We start from the raw sequence: 26730 nt of genomic DNA, 5'->3' as shown, positions 1-26730 counted from the left end.
CTGCAAATAAGGTAATTATGACTCTTTATATTATGAAGTTTTTATGCATGAAGGTTTTATATTTGTAAAACTTTCCTTGACCCAAGAAAAGCAATTTTAAAATCTGTTACATCATCCCAGTGTGAAGTCAATGGTTCAGTGGGAGAAACACTACTGTGCATATTCAGTGGGCTGCGCAATGTGGAAGCCAGAAACTTTTTTTCTTATACAGCAGGCAAGAAACTCTCATTTGACTGAATAGTCCAATACTGAGTTCTTATAATACATCCATGATTTTTCCACATATACAATCATGGGCAAGGCGTGATTGTAAAACAATGAATACACTTGTTGAATAGAATAAAATTGTTTGATACAATTTTTGTTACTCTTCAAAACTGCCAAGCACAGCCACTTCATGCAGCGATTAGCCAGGTGTGCAGAGGGAAAGGTGATAAAGAATGCACGATTTGAACTTCACTCTCAAGATCTTTTTGCCTTAAGACATGATTGAACGGTTTTGTTAGTTTTTAGTTAAGTATGAATGCCTCCTGACACTCTACATGCTACAAAAAAGGTTTGTCCAGCCTGAGAAAGAAAACACTCGATGGGAAACAGCAACGGATATTGTACAGACATGAAATCACACACACTCAAGTGTATTACATAGAGAGCACAGTTGCATTAAGGGTCATTTTGTTAATGGCGTATGACCAGGGTCTGGCACTGTGACTACAGAACTACAGAATAGGATGTAAACACTGAAATGTAATGTTGATACTACGACACTATATGTAAACACTGGATATTTTTACTCATGTCCACTAGAGTAGAGTCCATCACTGCTACATTATCCCTCAGCTACTTGACATTGTTTATATATATTTTAAACTTAATTTAAAGTGTTGAGTAGAAGCAAGCAGAGAAAAGCTAAGCAGTTGGAAAGCTACTTTTCCTGCGAGTAGAAATGCCTGTTCTGCTGTAGCCTGATATTTAAAGATGACAGCTAGAGATGAGGAAAGGTGTAAGCCTCTCATTAGAGGATAAAGTGTATTTTCGAGTGTCAGATTGTAAATTCATCTGCCTTTACCACTATAGGAGCTGTATGGTGAGCTGCTGCTGTGTGATGTAGACAGCTGGATTTGCATAAGCAGGGCATGTTGTTAATGGATCTGATGAGGATGTTACCTCACCATCTTGGCTGTTATTGAGGAAACAGAGAAGAATTAATGCCTTTCTCTCTCACTGATTCCTTCTGTTGTTTACTCCTCTTCTTCTGTCAGTTTTTTTTCTTTAATTTTTACTCCTTTGCCAAAACTCCTTCATCTTTCTCTTTCACTATTATCCTTCACATGCATTTAATTCACCACAGACAAGTTTCCATAAATATTTTTGGGTGCGTTTAGTCAAAAAGATGATTATTATACACCGTTTCAAATACAGTTTCTTCAGAGAGGTCTTTTGGCAACTGTTTGGTAAAGCATTTTGGGAGTTGTGATATTGTGATATAGTGACTAGAGAATAGGTATTGTGCAGATATACAGTATTGCTATTGTCTGTTGTTACAGTGAGAATTCTTCAGAGGGCAGGAATAGTCTGTTTTCAGTGTTATACATAAGGAAATAACTAAGAAGATGTCAAAAACATTGCCATATTAATACTACTGTATTTCCACTGACACTGCCATAGTCAGTAGTTAGTATTAATCGGATATGTAGTGATAATGTGCTCTGAAATAGGCTGTGAGCATGAACACAGATGTGTAGATAGTAAAGTTTAAATATTCAGACATTCAGCAAGGTTCATCATCAGTATATTGTCATTAGTTGTGTAGTGCAGGATGAATGATGATCCACAGCTGTTATTTTTATCTAATGATCCTATATTGAAGCTCGGCACATTGTGCGACATAACAGTAGAGGAGAAACTGAGAAGCTGAAATCAGGGACCATCTCAGAAGTGCATGCAAATAGACTAAAGGAGCTTTTCATATATTTGTCAATAACTTTATAATTTTCCAGCTAGTTCTATTTTCATCTGGACCTCCTCCCACTGCGTGCACAACCTCCATGCAATTAGGCCAAATGAGTTTTTATGGCCCATTTTTTGTCAGTAGCTTTCTCATTTGTTATCACAAATACAGACCAACTTCATTTTTCATCTGACTTTCCTCCTATTAAATACATATACTCCTGTTTTCAAAATAATGCAATTCTGACTTACTTTTTCACTGTTCTGTTTCCACTATTGATTTCCACCTGCACTTTTAACAGTTACACAGCTTTTTTGATGATTATATATGGCAGTATTAAACAATATAATTCAGAAAATGAAGCAGATTAGCCAAATCTTCTGGTATAAGCCACACCCACTTCAAAAACAAAAAGTACAAATATACAACAAAATCTACAAATTCAATGCCAATTCCTTTGATGATGGTGGGTGGGATGATTTCCTTCTAAAATCAATGACCATATCCTTGGTCTTTGTGGCATTTAATTGTAGAAATGCTGAGATTCATCTTTATGGAGCAGGCTGATGATAACTGTATCATCAGCGAATTTCAGAATGTGCCTGTCTCCGCCGTTCTGACAGGAAGCCATTCACTCTCACCCTCTGAGATGTTAAAAAATCTACAATCCAGCCCCAGAATTTACATCAAGATTAAATAAATAAGCAATTTCCTAGCTAAAACATGTTGCTAGATAGTATTAAATGCAGATGAGAAATCCAAAAATAAAAGTCTGGCTTTTGTGCCAGGACCTTCTAAGTTGAGTAATGTGATTGAGGCATCCTCTACTCCCATCCCAGCTCTATATGCAAACTGCATGGGGTCCAGAGTCTCCCCCACCACTTCCAACATTTCCCTTTTGACCAGCCTTTCAAATGACTTCATGACCAGTAATGTCAATGCCACTGTGGTCTGAAGTCATTTATCTCCTTAGGCGTTTTGCTTTTAGCCACCAGGACAACAATGGACTCCTTCCATAATTTTGGAACCCTTCGCTGCTCCACAGACATCCTAAATATATAACAGAACACCTCACAGAGCAGTTCTGAACAATACTTAAGCAGTCTTCTTGTGATACAATGAGGCCCTGGGCTCTTATTTGTCTTATTTTTCTGAAATACTGCCTTGACATCATGAGCTTCAAACATCTGGTTTGACTTTGTGGGTGGGGGGGGGACTCTTTGCATATTTCCCTAAGTTCATCTGCAAAGTCATGGGTATCAAATCTTAAATAAAAAGTATTTAGTGCGTCAGCTAGGTCTTTGTTGCTATGATAGCTTGCAATGCTAACTGGCTTGTTTCAGTTTTTTGCTGACCTATCATTTTCCTCATTTCATCCCACGCTGCCTTCTTTTCTTATATTGTAACTTGGCCCTCTTAACTTCCACTCTGACCTCTCCCCTTGCCTTTCTTTTATCTGTCTTATCACCTTTAACAAAGGCCCTATGTTTTCTATCTAGCACATTTTTCAAGGATTTAGTAACCCATGGCTTATTATTAACATGCTTCTTACCCTGTGTCTAGACAGCAAGCGTAGTATGAGCAGCACGTCAGCAGCAGCAGCAACAGCGAGTACTCCATCTGTGTGTCTACACTGGAGGCGTTCAGGTGCAGTGTTGAGCGTAGGTCATCTGTGAGTTGGAAGTACTCAGAGCCCGATACACAATGACTGTAGTGACGCATGTAAAACGGAGGAAAATAGACTCTTGAAAATGAACTCTTCATGTCACAGCTACGCCCATGAGATGTGAGCCTTCATGGAACCGGTGCAGACAGTTGCATAGATTACAATGAGAGTATATGTGTTGAATGTGACGTTCACGTGAAAAACGCATCTGACACGCTTGCTGTCTAGACACGGGCTTAGTAATGACAGTATCCCCACAAACTGCAAGATAACTGCATAAAGTGTCAGTGAGTTCATCAGTATCTGAAGCAGAGTCATTAAACACAGACCAGTCAGTACAATCAAAGCATCCCTGTAATTTAGAAACAGCCTCTTAACTCTAAACCTTGACTTCTCTTGTCTTCATCTTAGCGGGTAAACATAAAGGCGCTATTGCTAATATTTCTTTTTTCTTACAAAAGCTGAATTAATACCATTACTGTAATATAGTATATTACATATTTGATGACCATATCAGCTTGTTTTAGGATTTTTTTTTGACATTTTCAGAATGTTTTCAATGAAAATAACTGATGATACTGGTAATTAAGATGAACCAAATCCAATTTTAAACACAATAACAATCACTCTGATCACTGGTGTTGGTGCAACTTCTAATTAAGGTGATGTGATACAGTAGGTGTTGATAGAAATGCATCTGTCAGATGAACATTTAACCATGAAAGTTGCTTTGGGTGCTTTTAAATGTCAACCTCTCACAAATGTCTCTCCTGTGCAGAGGTCAAGGTTGGTGTGGCTGTTAAGTGGAATACGTCAAAATTGCCAAGCCTGATTTGTTATTTTCATCTTCATACAGCGTGAAATATAGTCACCCTGACAGCAACATCAAAATGAAAAAAAAACAACAAGCTGTCTAAAACTCATCAATTCTTGTTTTCCGTTTCAACAAAGCTGATGGAAGCGCATCTGAATTCACTTGACAGTTGGACGAGAACACTCAGTAGCTCATAATAGGTTTTCACTCCACTGCTGCCCTCTGCTACATCACCTATGTGCCAAAGAGTATATATAAATAATTGTTGTGGAAATGGGTCTGTCAAATGTGATACGTGCGCTCCTCCTCCTGTCATGCACTCACAAACAGCCTCTAATCAAGCAGCCAGCCTGGGAATAGAACATATCTGCAGTAAATCCCCCTTCTGTGCATCCTAAAACAAAGCTCAACTAAATATAGAGTCTCTGACATGATTATGACACTGCAGGGACTAAAGTTTCCATGTTTCAGCTCATCCTTTCATTTCATGAAGGCCCACTACCACATGCAACACCACATTATTGGCTGCAAAGCAAAGCTGCGATGTGAATACTCTGAGCAATGATATCCTGTATGTCAAGAATATTTACAGAATAAGAATAATTTACACAAAACTACTGAGTGCAGAATAGAGCTGCCTACTAGAAGTGATGAGGTTGACACTGGATGTTTGGCCAGGTTCTTTTTTTTTAATATACTTATTGGTTTTCAGTTTTTCTCCTATATAAACAAGACACAAAAAGCAAAAGAGAGATCATAAGCTGTATTCACTGTTAGATCAATTTTTATTTTGTAGAATTGTAAAGCAATTTACTTATTTTCTCTCCATATCATTATATGTGTAATAATTTATCATTCCTGGTAGCTCACGTTCTCATATTTTAATTTGTCTTTTAATCTTTGACATTTCCTCTCCAAATTGATTTGATTTAAAGGATTAAGCTTTAAATGCATCCCATCTAATTAAGGATGTTGTTTGTAAGAATAATGCAATATGCTGATCAATAAACTGAATACAATTACTCTTATGTACTCTTGTATCTATTATTAAACAACTCTCTATGTGGGGCTCTGAATACTTTACTAGGATAGATGTGCATGGTCAGTCAGGTTATTAGTCTTGTTTATTCTTTTATCAGATATTTCACATTTAAAGAATCTCCACTGTATTTTACTTGACAAAGTCCCAGTATAAAGAGTCGTTGTATAGGGCTGACAGTTACAATGACTTTGATGCATTTTATAACATGTTAATAAACTGTTTTTATAAAAGAATGTGTTTATACTTGGCTAGAAGACAGCTATCACATTTTAAAATGAATAATACTACAGGTTCATGTGTATCAGGTCCTGTAGTCTGAGGTTGCCTTCACAAGAGAGAAATGATCCATTGATGCCTGTCAAGTTCTGGTTTGTTTCATGCTCACTCTGACTTATGTCTGTGAAAGCTCAGCGATGTCCCATTGTATAAACAGCAAGTGTGTGAAAGGACTTTTTCTTCCATTAAAAGACAGTGGGCAGCAGTAAATGCACACTTTCTGTAATTCTGCACTGCTGCAGACTTGCAAGAATAATAAAACCTACAATTCAGTATTATTAAATATGAGGATGAGAGAGAAGTGTAGAGACATCAACAGCATACAAATGAAACTAAAGGACCTGGAAAGAACATGCTAGCAGTTATAAAATTACATATCAAACATAAGCCTCTGCTGGGTAACATTTGATGTCACAGAGCTGTGCTAATTCTTGTTTTGATACCGTTTATTGCCATCGCACCATTTTTCACTCACATAGGTAATGAGACAAATGGTGGAGGAGTCTAATAATGTCAGAGGTGAGTGACACTGACTGGACAACAACTGATTCATAATACCATCACTTACCTGACACACTCCACTGATACACATGTCAAAGGCGTCTGCACGGCAACGTGTTCCATCCAGCACCTTGGGGGCCAGTTCAACAGTGAGACTCCTTCCTTTTGCCTGACATCTTAGTGCACAGGGTGCTGAGTGGTCGTAAGGTGCTGGGATCCACTCATGGGAGACACCCTGGTGCTTGATGTCATTGTGGGCTGAACACTGCTGGGTCCGGAAGTCACCTGACTCTGGTGGGCATTCCTGAGGAGAGATTAGCAAGGACAGAAGTTGGAGAGGGCCACTGCATTAACTCACTTTTCTGATACATTTGCAGCAAGTGTACCACAGTAAATATGAAATAAGGCCCAGCTCAGACAGTAACAGAAGCTCTTAGAGGCCAGGTGATAAGGGAGACTCTGCTTGGACGAGCTCACAGGACTACAAATGATGTCTGGCCAATGACAGCTCCTGTTACTGCTCCAGAGTTTTCCACCAATTTAGGGACCTATTTTCACGGAGGTGAAACAACCAGTGCAAGCAGCGCTACAACTGTAGCGTGTAATGTAATGGCATTTTCCTGACCTTGAAACTCACTTTGCCTGTTGTGGTATTTTGGTGACCAGTGCCGCACACACTGTGCACAGGTGGGGCAAGAGGGACAAACACATGGGAAGTTCAATCAAATGAAGCAGTGAAAAGCAAGCTGTTGTATTATGGATTCAATTTGGTCCTAGATGTGGCACAGAAAATAGACGTCTCAGAACCACATCTGTTTTTGGCACCGCGTCACTCTGCTGAAAGTTTGTTGATTTTATCTACAAGAGCAAACTAAAAACTTGCTGCAAATGTGCTGCAATAACGTTTTAATGCTTGAAATATAAATAAGTTATTTAAATTAAACACTCTGTTCTTGTGTTCTGTTCCAATGACAAGCATGGAAAGAAACACGAAGTGTAATGGAGAAAAATGGTGTGTTCTCACTCACTTTGTCACACACTATCCAACCAAAATCAGATCTATAAAAAAATCTTATCTATAAATGAATGTGGGTGATTCTTATATTGTTATCCACAGCTACTTTATACTGTATGAAAAGCCTCTTCATTAAATCCCTGCAGCATCTGAGGCAACAGGACAGATATGTTGATATGTCTGCAGCCTCTGGTCAGAGAAGTGCGCAGCACCATTATGCACGCTCATTCATTGTGTTTACCTTCATTAAATCACCTGAAAATGTCACCAGGCTGCTACAGAATAACCACACACCTCTACACACATCAGACTAGTTGGTTATAACTCAATATTCTTCCTTTTTATGTAGGAGGTGTTGGGTTAGCAGGGCTCATCATACCCTCTTTTTCTATCTTTTTTTTTTTTTAGCAAAAGTAGCGTTTCATGTTTTATTCTTGAAATACATTGCAGTTCAAATGCTGTTGTGTAACATTAATTACTAAACTATGTGAACATTTACAAGGTGAGATACATTAGAATTAGGGCTGAAATAACGTTGCTCCAATGCTTCACCAAATATATTTTTATTTTTTCTATTTCTACCATTATTATATTAACTAACTGATGAAAACATCTACTCCATCTGTCTTTCGCTGCAGATTTGTGGTGATGTGTGTTCATGTCATGATGCTCTGAGCCATCCAGACATTTCCGGTAGAAGGTTTGTTGAGCTGTCGTTATCACATTTAACTGTAATTGGCACAACTGTTTCAGAGCTGTGAGAGCAGTGCTGTGACTGGCTGAGAAAGTATTTAATAATCACCACACTCTCTGATTTATATTCACCTTCATCCAGCCCTTTTGTTTTGTTTTGCCTGTTTTATAAATCTCAGTTATTGCGAAACAGGGCGCACATGAACGAGCCTCATTTCTGCTCCCACAATGAGCCATAAATGGAGGAAGACATGCCCTGAACCAGCCATTTTCATATTAATTCGCCACCTGGTCCACTGGTGTTTGAACCTGTCAGTGAAACAACCAGGGAAGAAGTGCAGTCTCACAGATTGCACCGATGAGGTTCTCCAGCAGCCAGGTTACACACAGCTGTGTGGCTTTTTATAGCATCCGTATCATTAATTCATTACATGGACCTGTAAACCATCGTCAGCAGGGATATCTCAGAAATGTAATCAGTGATTAGTTTGTAGCTCACATCTAAACCAACTTTACAAGCACCAACTTTATCTGCAATAAACCCATATCGGCCAACATATCAGCCTGGCAAATTCATCAGTCAGCCTTGGAAACCAAAATAAAGAATGTCCATATTGGATATGTGGGATCCCTGAACATGAGCCAAGGTGTCAGAAATGCATTTTCTACAATACCACATACAGGTATTGAAACAGTTAATAAAATATTGGATTCCATGCAGCTTGTGTTTGTTTGTGATTCAAACTGGACATTGGAAAAAATCCAGCCCATCTGAGCATGGCAGAGGAGGTAAGGCTGCAGAAAAGCTGTCAACAGATTAACACCTGGATGCTTCTTGGGACTGAAAGCTGTCTCAGATCAATAAACGATGCTTGTTCCTGCGGGTGACAACTGGGAGACTTTTGGCAGCCAATAACTCTGTCCTCCTCTCCCTGACTGAGAACTAGACACTTGCAGTCTGACACATCAGCTTCACTCACTCACACTCTGCCAGTATACATATCCTTCTGATGCCTTTATGGAGCCTGCTGAACAGAGCCTTCAGTTCAGACAGACTTAGCCTCCATGTGTGGAGGAGGGAGATGGGATAAATATTATCTTGGGAACACTTCCCACTGAATCTGACTGAAGTTCTACAATGAATCCAGACTGAACCGCATCAGTGGGCAAAGGAGAGAAATAAGACTTGTCTTCCTCTGATTAAAAATGGTGTAAGAAGGTTGTTTCAACAGGCTGGATTTGTTTCTGTGGTTTGGGAAAGTGCAGACCTACTATGGAGCTGCCATCATGGGGGCGGTTGTGGTTGTTGGTCTCCAATGGATCAAATGACGACCATTGATATTACAGGATGAACTCTCAAGGACTGGGAGAGAGATTATTCACATATAACATTAGACAGATTTTATTATAGCAAAAGAATGGATGTGTTCTTTATTTCCCTACTCTCACTGCTGGAGTTTTGACCTATTTTTCCTTCTCCATGCACCTTGGAAGTAGGTGAAGTTGTGGAAGAAATTCCTACTCTGCTTCTACACATACAGTGCATCACATATTTGTGTATTTGTGGTGTTACTTGAATTAATACCCAGTAGTCATAGAAGGATGAGAGTATATTTAAAGCCCACAGTTTCATATTCTTTCCTCTTATGAGTAGTGAAATAAACAGGAAATAGTAGATGGAACATACAGTCCTTAGTCGTGTTACAGCACAGAGTAGCATCCTGAAATCACCAAACTTCCTCACAGCTCATTGCTGAGTTTCAAATCCTTAACAGCAAGCTAGGAGGAAACCTGAAGTTTTGAGCTGTTGAGTGTCATGAAAAACTTGGGGAGTGTACCATAAATAGTGTTGGGGTTTGACAAAATTCTGAATCTGAATCTTTTCAAATCCCTTCTTGAATCTGTTTTGGTTTGGTTTTCAACATTTCAACAAAGTTTCAGGTGACATGTTCAAGTAAGGAAAAGGAAATGAGAGTTCTAAGTGGCAGCCTTATTAGTATTCACGACTAGCAGTTATAAAATGTTGGTTAAAAATGTATTTGACACATTGAAATAACAGGTGTAGTTTACTGACTTCTGCACACTTTAATTTTGACAAGGTATTTACTCTACAGAAGATTCATTATTAAGTTGGTAAGCATGAATTATTAACTGCAAGATTCCAAATACTGAAACTGAGGCAACGCAATCAGCTTCACTAGAGAAGAATCATCCCTCTGTGGATCTAATTGAACTTGCAAAAACACACAGTTCATTTTACAATTGTGTTATAGAGTGGTGTATCTTTTACCTCGCTAACAGCATTTATGGTTTGATTCCAGCCGGGGACAATTGTTGCATATCATGCCCAAGCCCCCAGGGAGTGTGCCGGGCTATGAAGCCACTTTGACATAGTGGCTAAACCGTGTAATTACAACTTCCAGGTCCTTCACGTGATGAACAGTGGCCCAAAAAGCATTTTCCCCACACACAATCACTGGAAAATATGGAGGCCCATTTCTGCCACTGTGATGAAAAAAAAAGATCCTTAAGTCATTATAATGAGGAACTATCACAAAATAATGACTTAGTATCTCATAATAATGACTTACTATCTCAAAATAATGACTTACTATCTCAAAATAATGACTTAGTTATGTTTTTCAGTTCAGGAATTAGCTTGAAAATGACTGAACAACACCATCTAGAGGCGTTATGCCACCAACTCATTATTATGAGATACTAAGTCATTATTTTGAGATACTAAATCATTATTATGAGATACTAAGTCATTATTATGAGATAGTTTCTCATAATAATGACTTACAGGATCTTTTATTTTTTCAGCACAAATGGCGGAAATGGCCTTCCATAGAAAAATGACCTGTTTCACTATCAGAGTCTGATCCATTCGGTCCGACAACATTTGGAAAGTCTAGAATGTATAATGATTTTATCCCATTCGAGTGAACAAGAAGCCAACCGGAAGTTAGCCGGCTTGGCCAGTGGAAGTCTCTAGTGAGCATGCTCTATGGGTCCACAATTGCGGTAGTGTGGGCAACATCTGGGTAATTTCTTTACAGTCGGAAGCCAATTTATGGGCTACCAAGCAACTTTCAAAGGTATGAATGGAGTGCCATCTTTGAGTACATATGTATATATATATATATATCTTAGGAACAGCTAAGATACTGCGCAGAACCCTAAAATTCCCAGGCCTCTGGTAGAAGGCTCAAGTTTGAGGAAGGACACACCACCACCCCCCATGGGAGGTGGATGAGAGGGAGTATTTATATATATACAGTATATCGTTAAAAATTCTAAAACAAAACAAAACAAACTATTTTAAGCTGTTGGGCCTCATACTCCATGTGCATGAGACAAAGGCAGGCCTGAATGCAGTCACAAAGCCTGATAACAGGGAAGGGCGCCAAGTCAATCAAAGGGAGTCCAAAACAGACTCCATCTCCCAGCATGCTCTCCTCAGTTCGCACCTTGGTGTGAACTCTGGGTGAAGTCCCAAACTGTCATCTTTCATTGGCAGAGATGCATTAACAACACCACTGGGAGTCATGGCAACGTAGCCATGACGTCATTGCCCCTTTAAGTACCGGCTGGAGACAGACATCCTCGCCATTCTGTGGAACTTTGCTGGAGGAAGCTTTGCTTTCTCAGTGAGCCAGTTTACTAAAGGAGGTAACCCTGTGCATGTGTCCCCCTCACCAACTGGAAGAAAAAAAAGGATTTTCTTCATGAAAATACTGATAACTTCTATGCCCCACTCTTCTTCAACTAAGTTGACTCCGCTGTTTTCTCTGCAACATCCACCGAGGATCAGCTGCCGTGAAACCCGCCGACAGAGCGCGAGGGCAGCCCCGTCAGCATCCGAGCCTAGGAACTGAGCCAGACCAGATGGACTGAAACACCCCCTTCTCGCTTTCTGAAGCGACCACATAAGAGGCTTAAGTCTGGGCAGAGACAGTGTTATATTGTGTGTTATTTTCAGCTTCAATGCTGTTGTTTTTGTTGTGTGAATTGACGGACCGCTGAGTCCCTTTGTTCTGCTACACTCCGAGGACTATTTGAAGTTTGCTGCCTGTTTAGTTGTGTTCACCATGTTAGACTGTTTTATGTGTTTGTCCCACTTGGGACTGCTGTGTTTGTGCCACTGTGAGTGAAAAAGTAAGTTGTTTGTTGATCGGAAATCAGACAGCGTGCGTTACAGCCTGCCGTCTGTATGCCCACTCTCTGCGGACAAAGTAACCACTTCTCTCCCTCCAACGGTTGCTTTTCCTCCTCTTTCTTCCCTCTCTTGCTACTAACCCACACACACACATGCACACACGGACACAACACACACCTCTCGTATACATCTGACAGTCAGATAACATGGGACACAGCACCGCTCTGCTCCTCATTATCTACCATCAGACATGTGTTTTCATACACTGAATTGGGTCTTGATATTGTTCTAACCGAAACACCACAGTCACTTCCGCCATTTGGTTCTTGCGTGATGTGACTTCCTCCCATAGTCACGTCCACCATCTAAACTCTTGTGCGACGTCATCACACCAGATCACGTCCACCATCTTGACACCCACACACACGCACACAAACACACACACGCTCCCACTTGCATGTGTTTTCACTGTACATAGCTGCTGTTGTTATTACTTATGTAGAATTAGATTTAGGATAGTGATTTATTGATTGAAGCATCGGCTAACTGTTAACTTTGCTATTATTTTATAAACACTGTTATATCTTTAAAGAGAAATCGTTTGTCATTATTGTGGTCATTTATTGTGAAAAGTGGCTGAATGAGAGAGTCAGAGCTCAAACTTAAGCCTTCTTCGTTCACACATGAATGTTGATACTAATATCAACATTCATGGGTCAACAAAGAAGGCTTAAGTTGTTTGTTGAGGCAGCAAAATTATTTGTATTTGCATTCGAATAAAAGTGGAAAGAGGCTTAAAAATCCTGTTTTTGTTGTTATTACTCTTTTAATTTTAGAAAATTAAAGTGTTACAATAAGTGGTCATGAATAAACTACCTTATGAAGGAGGTCCCCACATCGGGTCTCAAACTCAAGTCTCCCAGATCATAGACGACTGCGCTGACTACTGAGCTAAAACTTTACTCATCGCCTCATTGTAGACAGACCTCTACCTATTTATACACCCATAACACAGAGACAGCACACTATGGAATGTGTAGAGAAGAACTTCAAAGGTAATTATTGCTTTGCACTTTTCATTTATTGCCTATTTTTTACAACCTAAGAGAGGAGGAGAACAACAGGTTATGGAGAATCCCTTGGGGGCACTTTGTGTGTGTCAGTAGCTCAGCTTTATCTCTGAGGAACACCCCCAACTCCGGGAGTGATGTCCGAATTAGGAAATGTGCGTCATGTAGCAGGTGGATGTGACTCCCCTTGTTAAGACCTGCTGATAGACATAACAGCGAAGCAGAGGAGAGAGACTGAGAGAGCGATGTAACCGACCTCTGTGCTGTTATTTGACATGTTTTTTTTTCTTCACGAAAACAAATTTTTTAAATATTTGTATGAAACAAATATTCGTAAAAAAACCCACTATTTGTGCGTTGCAGAATAACATATTTGTATTCGAGCACACCCCTCGTTGATATCCCTCAAATATTAGCATTCTAGGTGAACTCTTTTATGAGACTACCTTATTGTCTGGTTATTGGTCCCGATTTCTGGGTGGTGACCTGTTATTATTAATTCACATTAATAAATTAATTAATTCTAATAATTGATAATTATCTCTGATAATTATTAATTATTGCTAATAACCAGCTATGCTCCTCACAGATCCAACAAAGCTGACTACAAACACTGGCTTACAGAGAACACTTTAATCAAACAGTCTAGTTTCATTTTTTAAATGACTTACTGCATAAATTAATTGGCTACAGCTGATATGATCTGCTGCCAGCAATGTTTGTCATTTTAACTGATGACAGTGATGGTGCCTAAAAAAGGATGCTGCCTGAATGTTTTGTATGTTTCTCTTTGATAATAAAAAAAGATAGTTTTACAGACATCAGAGCTTTGTGAATCTGGGTATATTATCAACCTGGAACCACAACCAAACCAGAAGATGACCCAATTAATGAAACATGAAAAGTTGCAGGAGAGAATGACCTCTTCTCACCCAAACCCATAAAACTAGTCTGCAACACTCCCTCAGACCTGGATCAATGACCATAATAGTTGAAATGGAATTATGGTATCAGGTATGGCAGCAACATAAGATAAAAAAAGATCAACATTAAATCTTTGGTTTCGCTTGTCATTTTTCATTTCTAAACAGCACTGCTGACCAGCATGTGTGGTTAACACGTGCTTAAGAGTGTGCGGAGTAGAAACTGACATCAACCTGGGGATGGAATACATACACAGTGTTTGTTACCTCTTGCAGAGTTCTCTCATTCTGCTTTAAAACTCCAAAACTGCTTTAAAAAGCATGACAAAGGTGTCAGTGTGAAGTATTTTTTCTCTCCTGGATAACATGCATGTAATCTAAAGTTAATGAAGCGACTGTTCTTAATGAGTTGTAAAGATCAGACTCACCGTGTTGCTGCAGGTTCTGTAGCGGATGTTTTTGCCATCACAGTTTCTGCAAAGGAAGGTAAGAGGAAAAAAGATTCTCAGCATTAATGGAAACCAACAGGTGAGTCAGTGTGGAGCTGTGTGGAGAATCAAACCTGCATCATCTTTAATCAAAAACTCATAAACATAAAAAACTAAACAGAACACAAATCATCTCTTTTGTCATGTTGCTATGTACAAGCTTTTGTACACCTGACAGAACATGGAATTGAATTATTATCCATTTTACATATACTATATGATCATTTGATAGTGATAGAGCAATAACAAGACAAACATTTTATTTCTGATTCAGTTTCTAAAGGCCTGCTGTAGATCAACCAATTCTACAGTGTTCAGCTATGTTGTATTGAGGCAATGACAAGACACAGCCATGAATTTCCCAAACCTTTGCAAATAAAACTGTTGCACCTTTAAGTAGACAGGACTCTGTCTTCTTTTTTTTTTGCAACTTTATTCCCTGGTGCCTAATTTATTCTTTTGTATTAGTTTTTTTTTTTTAAGCAACCGGAGCTCACACAGCAACCACCTCCACCACTTAACACATTCTCTACACAACAACTGCACACCTGCACACAGACTGATGATGTAAGGTGTCTCTGAGAACTGTCACACACAATAATGAACTAAAGCAGAATAATAAACAAAATATCTGAATAATAATACTGATGCAAAAAATTAAAATTCCGGTATATTCTTCATCTATAGTATCATGAAATTTAGTCTTAAGATTTGGGTGATGTTTTTCCCCCTACATTTTCACCTTGACCTTTACTGAGCTTCTTTTAATTTGCTCTGAATTGGAACAGCAGCTAGATCCCAAAATGTTCAGTAAAGATGGTGGATGAACGCACACATCCACAGAGTCAAATACCCATGAACACATGTATGTGTGCACACACACCTGTTAGATTACAGCACAGTCCACCTGCAGCACACGTCACCCAGCCAGCAGCCATCTCAGCACTTCACTGAGCTCGAGCTGGCAAAGCCCAAAATGTCAAGCAAAACTGGACACACACACACACACACACACACAGTGTCAGAATGAACCTGAGCCTTGTGTGAAATGTGCCATAGCAGAACGTTCCTTTCTCCGTGACAGCATGGACACGCTGTTAAATCCATTCCACCTTGTTAGCAAAAATAACAACACCCAATCTCTCAGTGTGTGTTAACTGCCATAAAGTGCACACAGCTTACAATAACATTAGACTCAACTAGTAGCAGCTCATTTGTCCCAGTGTAAAGCAGGCCTGGTCTAATTTGCCATTTAAGGCAGACAGAGAGATGAGGCTACACTGCAGCCATTCAGCTGACTCCAAGCTAAACTAGCCACAGAAAACAGCAAGCCATGGCTCCATATTAATGCACCAATTAATAGATTTCTCCCATTGAAATGCATGAACTACTCAACCATGGTGGGACAAACTGTATGTGGGCGTGCACCAGTCCGTGCATGTGTGAGTGTGTAGGTTGGGAGATTGTTTCAGGCTCTGGGAATGTCTACAGTCATGTCCATTTGTCTTCCACTACACTCACAACGCTGACAGCAGTGCAGGCTGTTGATGGCTTTTTCAGGATATAACTACTGTGCCACACAGTATACTGTAAAAAAGAAACAATTACAACAATGTCAGAGAAGCACTGTAAAGCTTTGTTTTGCTGTTCTTTATCAATGACTGCAACACTACAGTGGTGATTCAACCTGTACTTCCTACACCACTTCTAGTTTGTGAAAGTAATTCTTGACCCTGGAAATAGTAGTTTGGTAAAATAATCTGTAGGTCCACTTACTGCCAGTGCTGTAAGGCAAAAGCTACTATCTGCCTCTGTGTTTGGATTTACACTGGGCCTACACCAGACTCAACAGTGGTCAAATACATCTCACAATTGCACTGGGACATATTACAGGATTTTTCTTTGAAAACTGGATGTTATGCATACAGTGTGAAGCAAGCCCAGATGGAAATAGAGTTGGTTTATTAGTGCCAAAAGAGGTTAAAGGATGCGTTCACAAAACCTTTTTATCCTGTATGTGATTTCTGAATGCATTTACGGATGTTTTTCCTCAATGGACACTGGAAATATGCCATCAAGTTCCCACTGAGTGTACAGTAGCAATGTGTGTATGATGTGTGTGTGTGTGTGTGTGTGTGTGTGTGTGTGTGTGTGTTTTGAGTTGACTGAGGTTTGACTCTCAGAGGAAGGAGTGGGATGTTTGTGTCAAATTGTGTCAAGTAAATTGAGGAAGGAAAAAAAATTTGATGCTATTTGTATCTGATCAGAGTGCATTATCTCTGTTGTGAACATGAGCATTGTTCACATTAAAGCAGTGGTTGTTAAAGTATGGCTCCTGACTATTTACCAAGTGGCAACCTCCAGGGCTGAAAAATGAAGCCAATGCGGAAGTGCCAAAAACTGCAGTTCCTTGAATGGCCACTTGAGGCTCCAAAAGTGAGTCAATCCCCATAGACCCCCATGTTAAAATGCCCAACTTTACAGCAGAAATAAACATGTTTACAGCCTGGTACAAAAAACGGTTTTGGTCTCTATAGTTAATTTCTCCTTTCATGACAACTGTACGGGGGGTGAATTTTTTTATAACTCACTCGTTTAAATTTTATTAAGCCGTAAAGTTATGCATAATGAAGGACATGGCTGCTTTGAGTGACAGGTCCGCCAGCCGCTAGGTGGCTTGTTTCAGCCATTCGGCCCGCCTCTTTGCCCATTTTTGATTGGCTGGGAGTTAGGCAGCGTCATGCACTGCCAAGATGGCGACGGCCGGAGTGGCTCACTTTGAGCTTCAAAACCGCTCTTCAGAAACCAACGGGTGACGTCACGGTAACTACGTCCATATTTTTATACAGTCTATGGTATTTACAGGTGGGTCATATCTACAGTTAATCTTTTTTTATATATTTGTTGTTCAAAATGCTCCTATATAGTGTCACAACTCCTTGTTGTAGCCTTACACTGCAGTATTGGGCCACTTCATCACCCAATAACCTTCTTACCTCTATTTATCTGTAATTATACAAATAACTAAAAAATATATGTTCATGTGGAGCAAACAGACAAGGATATGAAGGATATTCATTTACCTTCATCCAATCTGAATATGTGAGTTATGCCTTTGATAATGCGTAATGCATAAAAGAGCTTTTCTGTCATCTTTCACCATGTAATATACGGCTGACAAAATGAAAAGCAATGATTACGATGAGTCCACTTGAAAACTGAAGAAAAGATAATATTACAAGCTGTCAAGAGGCGCATGCAGGGATGAAAATAATGAACTCACAGTAACATATTGACTGAAAATATGAAGGAAAGACAAAGAATGAGGAGGAGAAGAAGAAAGGAGAATACTATAATCTTATTTGTGGCAAAACACCAGAGACTAGAGGCACCATTCTGGACCAAACTGTGAGAAGACGATTAACCTCATGTGAACTGCTTCACAGTAGGATGGAGGGGCATGTTAGTTTCCTTGTTGCTTGTATAACTTGATCTTTTCAATTTTAGATATAAATGATGAAAAACCAATCAATGAAATGCATACATGTCACTTTTTTCTCACTCTATTTGCAGGCTTCTGTCATAGTAACTACTATATCCTAGCTGGGCACGCCATACATTGTTATATACATGTTATAGTGAAGTTTTTATGACAAAAAGTTTGACACAGTATGAAATTATTGGTGCGTTTTTTTCTAATCATTACTTTGATTATTTACAGCTGTCTGGAAAAAAAAAGCCTACATTTGATGATTATGAGGGAAGGTATGAAGGTATAAAGAATGTCTGTTTTGATGATTTCCAAACTGATTCTACACAGATGTTCTTTCTCAACAGCCACTGAACAAACAGCTAAGTAAGTCGGGATCACTGCACCAGTATGACAACTGTATGCTTCAGTTATGACTCTGAGAAGAATGGGTGTGACTTTTGACATAAAATGTGCTAATTGGCTGCTATGGTTGTGGCTCCCATTCACAAACAATAGAGGATGTGCACACAGTACTTATAGTACTATATATAGTAGCTTATATATGGACATTTTCAGTGTTAAGAAATAAAGCAACCTGCTGGAAACCAGTAAATGTACTGTCTAGAGGTGAATTTATTTATTTTTTGGGATTGGGGGAGGCGTGAAATTCCTTTTGTTTCACTGCTGGACAAGTTAAGAGCACAGCTATACTCATACTGGTTATTATATTATGTACTGAGTTTATTTTTATTTGCATGGGTTAAAAAATACATACAAACAACAAGAAAAAAGAATGCGCAGGCAGTAAAAAAACTCTATCTATAACCTATATCTATATCTAAATGATATATATGCATAAATATGAAAGAAAAACAAAGTCAAACTATTGAAAAAACAAAAAAACAATTTTACAATGTTTTAAAATGTGCTCTAGATGACTTTAAGGATGAAGACATTTTAATCCAATGGGAATAGTAGTTCCATAAATTTGGATGTCTGTATCTGACTGAAAATGGACCTCTGGTTGTCAGATGTTTGGGAAGATGAAAATAAGATGATTGTCTGGTCGAGTCAGAGTGAATCTCAGACTTAGTTTCAAAATAAGACCAGAAATGATCTGGTGTATTTCCCTCCTTGAATTGTATCATATATATAAAAGTACATATTTGGAAAATGTTCATATCATTGATTGTGAGAAGTTGAGTTTCTTGAAATAGAGGATTTGATGGGGAGCAAATCCTCTATTCTTAACTGCCTTTTACTAGATATACCAGACACACAATACCAGATGTGTTATGTTAGTGCAAAACCTCATATCAGAGGCATTTCCCATCCAAAGCCATCAGTCTGCACCTCTATCAGCTGTCACCAAGTGACACACATCAAACTGATCATCCAAGCATTGATTATAGTGCCTGAAAAACATTCAACAGCATAAACATGCAGAAACAATGTGAGCTGTCTTAACTTAAAACAGGTGATTCTTCTTGCAGTTTCAGTGGAAAACCATCATTATTAAAATCAGGAGCTCTGACAACATCACTTCATACAAATAACTAATTCTGCACCCTGAGCTAACCGGCTTCCTTCTTTCTTGGGACAATGAACATTTTCCACTCATTTCTTTTGCGGTTCGTGCAGTTTAAGACACAAGAACTATGTCACTTGTTGATCTCCTCATTCTAGCTTGTTTTCTGCCACTCGTGTGCACATGCATCTCATACTCAGAAACTCATAGCTTTATTTAATTATTACCTCAAAAAGGACTCCAACAGGTTACTGAGAAACACATCACACCCAAAACCTACAGTAACAAGCACTTGTGTAGTGTAGACAGCCTACCAACTGTTGACCCAAATTAGCTTTGTGAAAAGATCAAAGCAACATAATTTAGCAAAAAGTATCATTCACTAGCCTGTTATCATTCAACATCGTGTCTGACAAAAATTTCCCTCTAAAATCTACATTCTCATCATGTAACAGCTAAAGAGCAGCAGGAACGTTTAGATTCTTTTGGCTACAGACAGATATTTCCTCTGCTCGCTGAGTGTTGCTGTATGGACAGACAGAGCTGGTGGGGGTTAATGGACCTTTAAAGGGGAGGAAGACACAGTCTGGCACCAGAGGAGGCGCAAAGACAAGCTCTACTCCAAAAGAAACACTGGACCCAGACAAAAACCCAGTGTGTGTGTGTGTGTGTGTGTGTGTGTGTGTGTGTGTGTGTGTGTGTGTGTGTGTGTGTGTGTGCAGGGTTCTTTGAATGAAGTTGCAGATTAGGCTCAATGTTCTTACTCTAGCCAGATGCACTGTGGCCCACAGAGACAGACACACAAGTACATTATATATGTACTGCACACACACACACCTCAGTACTCCAGATAAGTCCTCACAGTTTCCAGCCCTTAACAGTACAGGCAAGAACATGCTCTGTTGAACACACACAGGCATACATAGCCTTGCACACAAAGAGACACGTGGGTAACACACACAAATACACACAACACACTCACTTCTCCAGAAAGGCCTCTCTAATTATGTCCAGAAGTCAAACTGACCCTCACTCATACAGTCAGTAGTGTGCACACACACACACACACACACACGTACAGGTCTAGCAGGTCGGCTGGCTTATTGGGAGATGGTTCTGTAACGACTGGAGTGTGAATCTCCTAGTGCGGAGGAAGTCTGAACAAATCAGGACCGCCAATCATTTCCAGACTCAGGGTGCTGTGATCAGGGTTTACAGCGATCAAGGCCACACTCAGCCTGTCTCAACCATCCACTGCCACTCTACAGACGTCTGAGGACGTGGAACCTCATCAGACTTCAAACAGTCACCAGGGACGTGCAGGTCAGGCTGATAAAATGCAGCTTTGATATATCATCACGGAGGACTTGCAGGGGGGCTTAATAAGCATAATCAAGGACAGGAAGTGAATCTCGATACCTCATTTGTTGAGAACTTTTACCCAAAAGATGTCAACATGCCATGATCAGATGTTCAGAGTAAGATAATGTAATGCTTATGGAAGGCGAGACGCCACGTGGCTGCAATTATTTTTTTTAAAACTGTGATCTTACTGTGATCTTTTAAAACTGTGATCTTACCCTAAAAGTCATTTCCTCACAAATAACACAGAGCTACTGACATCAGACCAGCTGTTCAGTATCTAACTTAAACTAACTTCAACTTGATGCAGACTCTATTAAGTGAAATGTGTGTCCAGCTGAGAGGTTTTCCTCTCACATCCCCTCCTCACTGTGACTGACTGAGTCATTTGTCTCCACTTTTCCCACTGGTAAAAACTCAGAAGGTCTTCTTTTTACAGAAATGGCGACATGCTGCTCTGAAAAATGACAGTGAAACGAACATATGATGTGTTGGCTCAATCAGTAACCTGTCCAGCTGAATCAGATAGATCCTGATACATGTAGTTACTAGATGATGGTGTAAATCAGTGTTTCCCAGCCTGAGGGTTAGGACCCCGCCAGAGGGTACTAACGTTGCAGATTTAGTGCAGTTATATTTTGGAGAGTTTTTCCTTATTCAAATTGAGGGATGGAGGATGTTAAATTGCTGTACAGACTGTAAAGCCCCCTGAGATGAATTTGAGATTTGTGATATTGGGCTATATAAAGAAAAATGGACTTGATTTAAAGGATGCTGTAAGAATCACCCATATTCATTTACAGATCAGTGTACTACACTGCTTTACTGTAGTCCCTGCTATTATTACATTAAACTTTTATTTTTGACACTGATTTAAATTGATCTACTAGTTGGAAAGGATTCAATTACAATTTTCATTTTTCAGTACTATCCTCTAAATTCTACAGGCTACAGTTGCTAAAGGCACAGCTTAATGTGTTGATATTGATTGAATCATCAGATTGAGCTGCCTCATTTGATGGGAACTGTTTGCACCTCTCCTACCAGCTGTGTGCGCTGAGCACTGAAATACCACAAAGCAATGGGGAAAGCAAATGTCAAGGTCCAGGAAAATACCAAACTGTAAGAGTGCTGTTTGCACTGGCTGTAGCGCCGCAACAGAAATAAAGCCCCGGGTGTGTCAATCAGCTATGTTTGTCACAGGTGTTAATGGCAATTAAAGTCTAATCAGGCTGATGCAGACCCATTCTAAATTGGGTTTACACACAGCATCCTGTGCAATCAATTCTGGGCTCCAGCAAAACAACGTGTCACTGCAGCAACAGTTGTACCCATCATCCACATTTTTACAACTTATCTAGCAAAAGTAGTACCTTAAGACTAGTATATTAGAAACAAGTATATCAGTATAACAACGAAATCCATCAATACTACAGCCTAAAAAATCACCAACAAAAGCTGAACATTTTAATGAAGGTAGGATTTACTGCTGGGCTGTTGCATTACTTTAGGGGGACCTAATAAACTGGACATTGAGGACCAGATTTACTCACCGAGTTTGCATATTTGAGGATTCAGTGTCTGGTCTACTATGACAGCTCCTGGACTGTACCTGGTACTGACCTCCGAGATACATTCTGGGAGTGATTGACAGCTGCCAGATTGGGCATTTTTCTGCATAACTGGGCTACTTTTTGTTTAATTGTGTGGGTTATAATTTTTTGGGTCAGTTTGTGAAAATTCAGGTTACTTCTTGTACCATTTGGGGCAGTTTCCACCACTATATAGTCTATAGTCCAATAAATGAGCCCCTCCCCTCATTCAAGTGGAATTTGGGATCTCAGATGAGATCACCAAAGTAGGGAAAAAATTATTGCATTGATCTTGATTACAAAATATTTACTTTGTCCACAGCTCAACTCCACTCAAAATATCATCCATAAAATTATGATATTATACTGTGTATTAGGGATGTGCAGAAAGCCCAGTATTTGTATTTGTATCTGTATTTGTTGAGGCAGCAAAATTATTTGTATTTGTATTTGTATTCGAATAAAAGTGGAAAGAGGCTTAAGAATCCTGTTTTTGTTTTTATTACACTTTTAATTTTAGAAAATTAAAGTGTTACAATAAGTGTTCATAAATAAACTACCTTATGAAGGAGGTCCCCACACTGGGTCTTGAACTGGAGTCTCCCAGATAATAGACGACCGCGCTGACTGCTAAGCTGAAACTTTGCTCATCGCCTCATTGCAGACAGACCTCTAACTAACAAATATTTTTTTAAATATTTGTATGAAACAAATATTTGTAAAAAAAAAAAAAAAACATTATTTGTGCTTTGCCGAATAATGTATTTCTATCCAGGCACACCCCTACTATGTATATTATACACTGTATTATGTCACTGCCAGCAATGTGTGAGTGTGTCAGTGAATGGGTGAATGAGAGGCATATTGTAAAGCTTTTTGCTATATAAAAGCAGGGAAACTGCAACTCCAGCCTGCTCCTTCAGTTTCATAAAGCATATGTGTTTGAGGCAGAATGCATCACAACTGCGCAGAAGCTGCAGTGAATCTAACCTTGTGTGTACTGAGAGCCTTTAAGATTTAAATAAAACTAAACTAAAAAGTATATCATGTGTCAATATCAGCACATTGTTTAACCTTACAATAGTCTGATTGAAACAAACCTGTGACCTGGTTACATTACAGTCAGTGTCTATGATGCAAATAGGGAATGAGCATCTGGATAACAAAGCTAAGTCTTGTCTTCAAGGATCATAAACATCTGTCTGTCAGCCCTGGTAACTCTACACCCCGTAGGGAGAAAACCTTTCCTCTAAAGGAAACATTCAATGGTGCATCACTGGCCTGAATATGACAAATCAACCATAAAACCACCTCCAGAGAAACCCAAAGGCCAGTTTGCAGGGTGTATTTACTCCCCCTTTGTCTCTCTTTCAGTACTACTCATTTTAACTCATAACCACAAGGTGCCAATTAACAAGCTTTAGCACTACTTTGTGTATTTACCACATATGTGTTTTGTGTGTGTGTGCAGCAGAGATGTTCTCACTTATGACTTTGATGCCCAGAGAGGGAGAAATTTCAACTGTGGCAGGTGAGAAAGTGAGGCTGAGCTGCAGTCAGAAATAATGGAGACAATTATGTTGCCAGGAGGTGATAGAAGGATGCCACAGGGCAGTCTGAAATAGACTGGCTGTGATGAGTTCCTGAATAGGCAACAATGCACAACAGATAGTTGAGCAAACACAGGCTGACAATGAGAGCAGACTGTCTCATTGTGGCTTTTCAAAACAGTTGAGACTCAGAATCCGCACATTTGATGTGTTTATCAGTGTGAGGACAATACAGTACACACCCAACTTTCTCTCTCCCTCTCTCAAATAAGTGAAGCTGATTTTTAGAGTTCCCTGATCTGCATTATAAGTACAATGTTGACTAATGTTAATTATCCTTTACAGTGAGATGTGTGTTCTGTTTTTATTTTGTTTAGTCATTTAGTGATTCATATTTTTCCACAGTGTGGACCTTTTAGCCATGCTAGCAGTATGACAGTGTCAGTCTTTTGGTCGGTCCACCACTTTCTAGACTGAAATAATTCAACAAATATTTGATGGATTGCTATGAAATTTTGTAGACATTCGTGGTCCCCAAAGGTTGAATCCTAATGAATTATGATCACTTAACTTTTAGTTTAACGCCACTATGAGTTTCAATGGAGTTATTATTATAACAAAGGTTCAGGAACAAGACCACGCCCCTCTCTCTCACTAAATTCAATCACCTGTGCCTCACTAATTCAATCATCCGTGCATACCTATATAAGCGTGTCTAACCCCTTTCTCTCCCGTTCGTCTCAGTTCTCACGCGACCTATGACACACGCTTACCTCCCGCCGGTGCTCTGTGATCCACGTTCCTCGGCAACATACCGCCCACAACTAGATCCAGTAGTACAAACAAGATATCTCCTTCACCACCACATCCACATAGAACCCTTCTCCTCCAGACGCCGCACTTCTGATCAGCTGGGATCCAGACGCTCCACACGCATCCACGCAATGGCCCACTCGGACGCAGCTCTTTTCCAAGCTATTAACATCTTCAACCGGATGTTTGCTCACCTCCCTTGAGCTCTCAAGGAGACGGTCGTCCCACTTTTCATCTTTTCTCTCATCCCCGTGTCCGCAGGCTGCACAATCAACCCCTGCACATACATCCCCTCATCCTTTCCTCTTCCCTTCCTTCAGCTGCAGCTACCTCTACGCTTTCGGCTCCACCCGCTTCAGCAGCTCCTTCTTTTATGTTTCTTCCCTCAGCCCTCAACCTTCATCCCTTCATCCCTCAACCCTCATCCCTTCATCCTTCACCCCTCGACCCTCATCTCTTCATCTCTCACCCTTCGACCCTTGACCCTCATCCCTTCATCCCCCATCCCTCCCTCCGTCCGTCCTTTATGAATCATCCTGGCTCTCCTCCATCAATATTATTTGTTTACAGCACCCTTTTTCGCTTCCTCCTGCCACAGCTACTAGAGCTCCCTCAGTCTGCTTCTTTTCATTCATTCAACCTTTATTTACATGTCGAGGTATCATTGAGGGCATACCCTCATTTTCAGTGACATTGACTGTATCAACTGCTTTGCCACGGTGAACAATTTTCATTGCAATCGCTTCATATGGATTCATTGCTTCAGAGAGCCTAGTTTTTCCTCATCATTAGTTGATATGTTATGAAGCCACAGAGCTCCCTCCTTTCTAACCCCCTCTGTTTCGTTTTTGTTTTTGTTTTTGTCTCATCCCTGCATCCATAGGCTGCACAATCGACCCCTGCATATACATCCCCTCATCCCTGCATCTTTTCCTCTTCCCTTCCTTCAGCTGCAGCTACCTCAGCGCTTTCAGCTCCACCCGCCCCCATAGCTCTTTTCTTCTCTTTCTTCCAATAGCCACTACTGGTCCTGCTGTTACCTCAGCCACAGTCACACCAAGCCTCGGTGCTCCCTCTACTGGACACACTCTATTTCCTCCTGTTCCATCCTGCCGTGCTCAGACGCAGCAGTAGGTGGTTTGCCTCCGATCAGCCACCTGAACGGTCACCACCCCTTCCCCCTGCTCTCTATGAACTGTACCATGTCATCTTCGCAGTCCTTCTTTGTCTTTCAGTCATCCTCGTTCATACAGCCTACTGCATCGTCGTCAACCATAATAAACTAGAAATTTAAATCCTTGGCATCAGTCTCAGATTCCCACCTGAAAGCCGGTCCCTCCATTTTCAGCTTCGATGCCTCCCACGGTCTTTCGTTCCCTTCACTCAATGTCCTGACCCTCTCCTGCTTCACCACCTTCGCCCGTTCCATTCTCAAGATTAAATCTTCCACCATACACGTCTACGCCAGCCAAACTAACGTCTCCATAAAACTTGTTTCACGCACACTTCGGCATGTTATCTGTAAGTCCGAACCACATCTTATGCCAAATGTTCGCCCCTCACTTCAGACTTCCTGGCCCACTACCAAACTCTCTGCATAGGCAACCTGTCAGTCCACATTTCTAACCGTACTCTGGCCAATTCTTCCGCACTGGAGCCACTTCAACCGCTTCCAAATAAGAAATCCCAGACCACCTGTTAAAATTAAATGAATAAAATTCTCGACTGCTAGTCTTTTCAAGGTTCCATATCTACCTCAGCGACATTCAAAGAGCCCGTTCTCACTTAGTCCAATGAAGTTAACTTTGGGGG

At 40.1% G+C, this 26730-nt stretch overlaps 1 protein-coding gene across 4 annotated transcripts in view; it reads right to left on the bottom strand.

Annotated features, from left to right (window-relative positions):
• Positions 1-26730, bottom strand: part of adamtsl3 (ADAMTS-like 3) — a 301025-nt gene that overhangs the window by 130222 nt on the left and 144073 nt on the right. For all 4 annotated transcript variants that reach the window (XM_067597526.1, XM_067597542.1, XM_067597552.1 and 1 more), the window contains 2 exons: positions 14542-14587; positions 6318-6554 (listed from right to left, as the gene is read on the bottom strand). In XM_067597526.1, coding sequence (XP_067453627.1) covers positions 6318-6554; positions 14542-14587 — 283 coding nt within the window. The remainder of the gene's footprint in view (positions 1-6317; positions 6555-14541; positions 14588-26730) is intronic.

Source organism: Thunnus thynnus, chromosome 1 (assembly GCF_963924715.1).
Source record: "Thunnus thynnus chromosome 1, fThuThy2.1, whole genome shotgun sequence".
NCBI lineage: Eukaryota > Metazoa > Chordata > Actinopteri > Scombriformes > Scombridae > Thunnus > Thunnus thynnus.
This window is presented reverse-complemented; position numbering and strand designations above follow the sequence as displayed.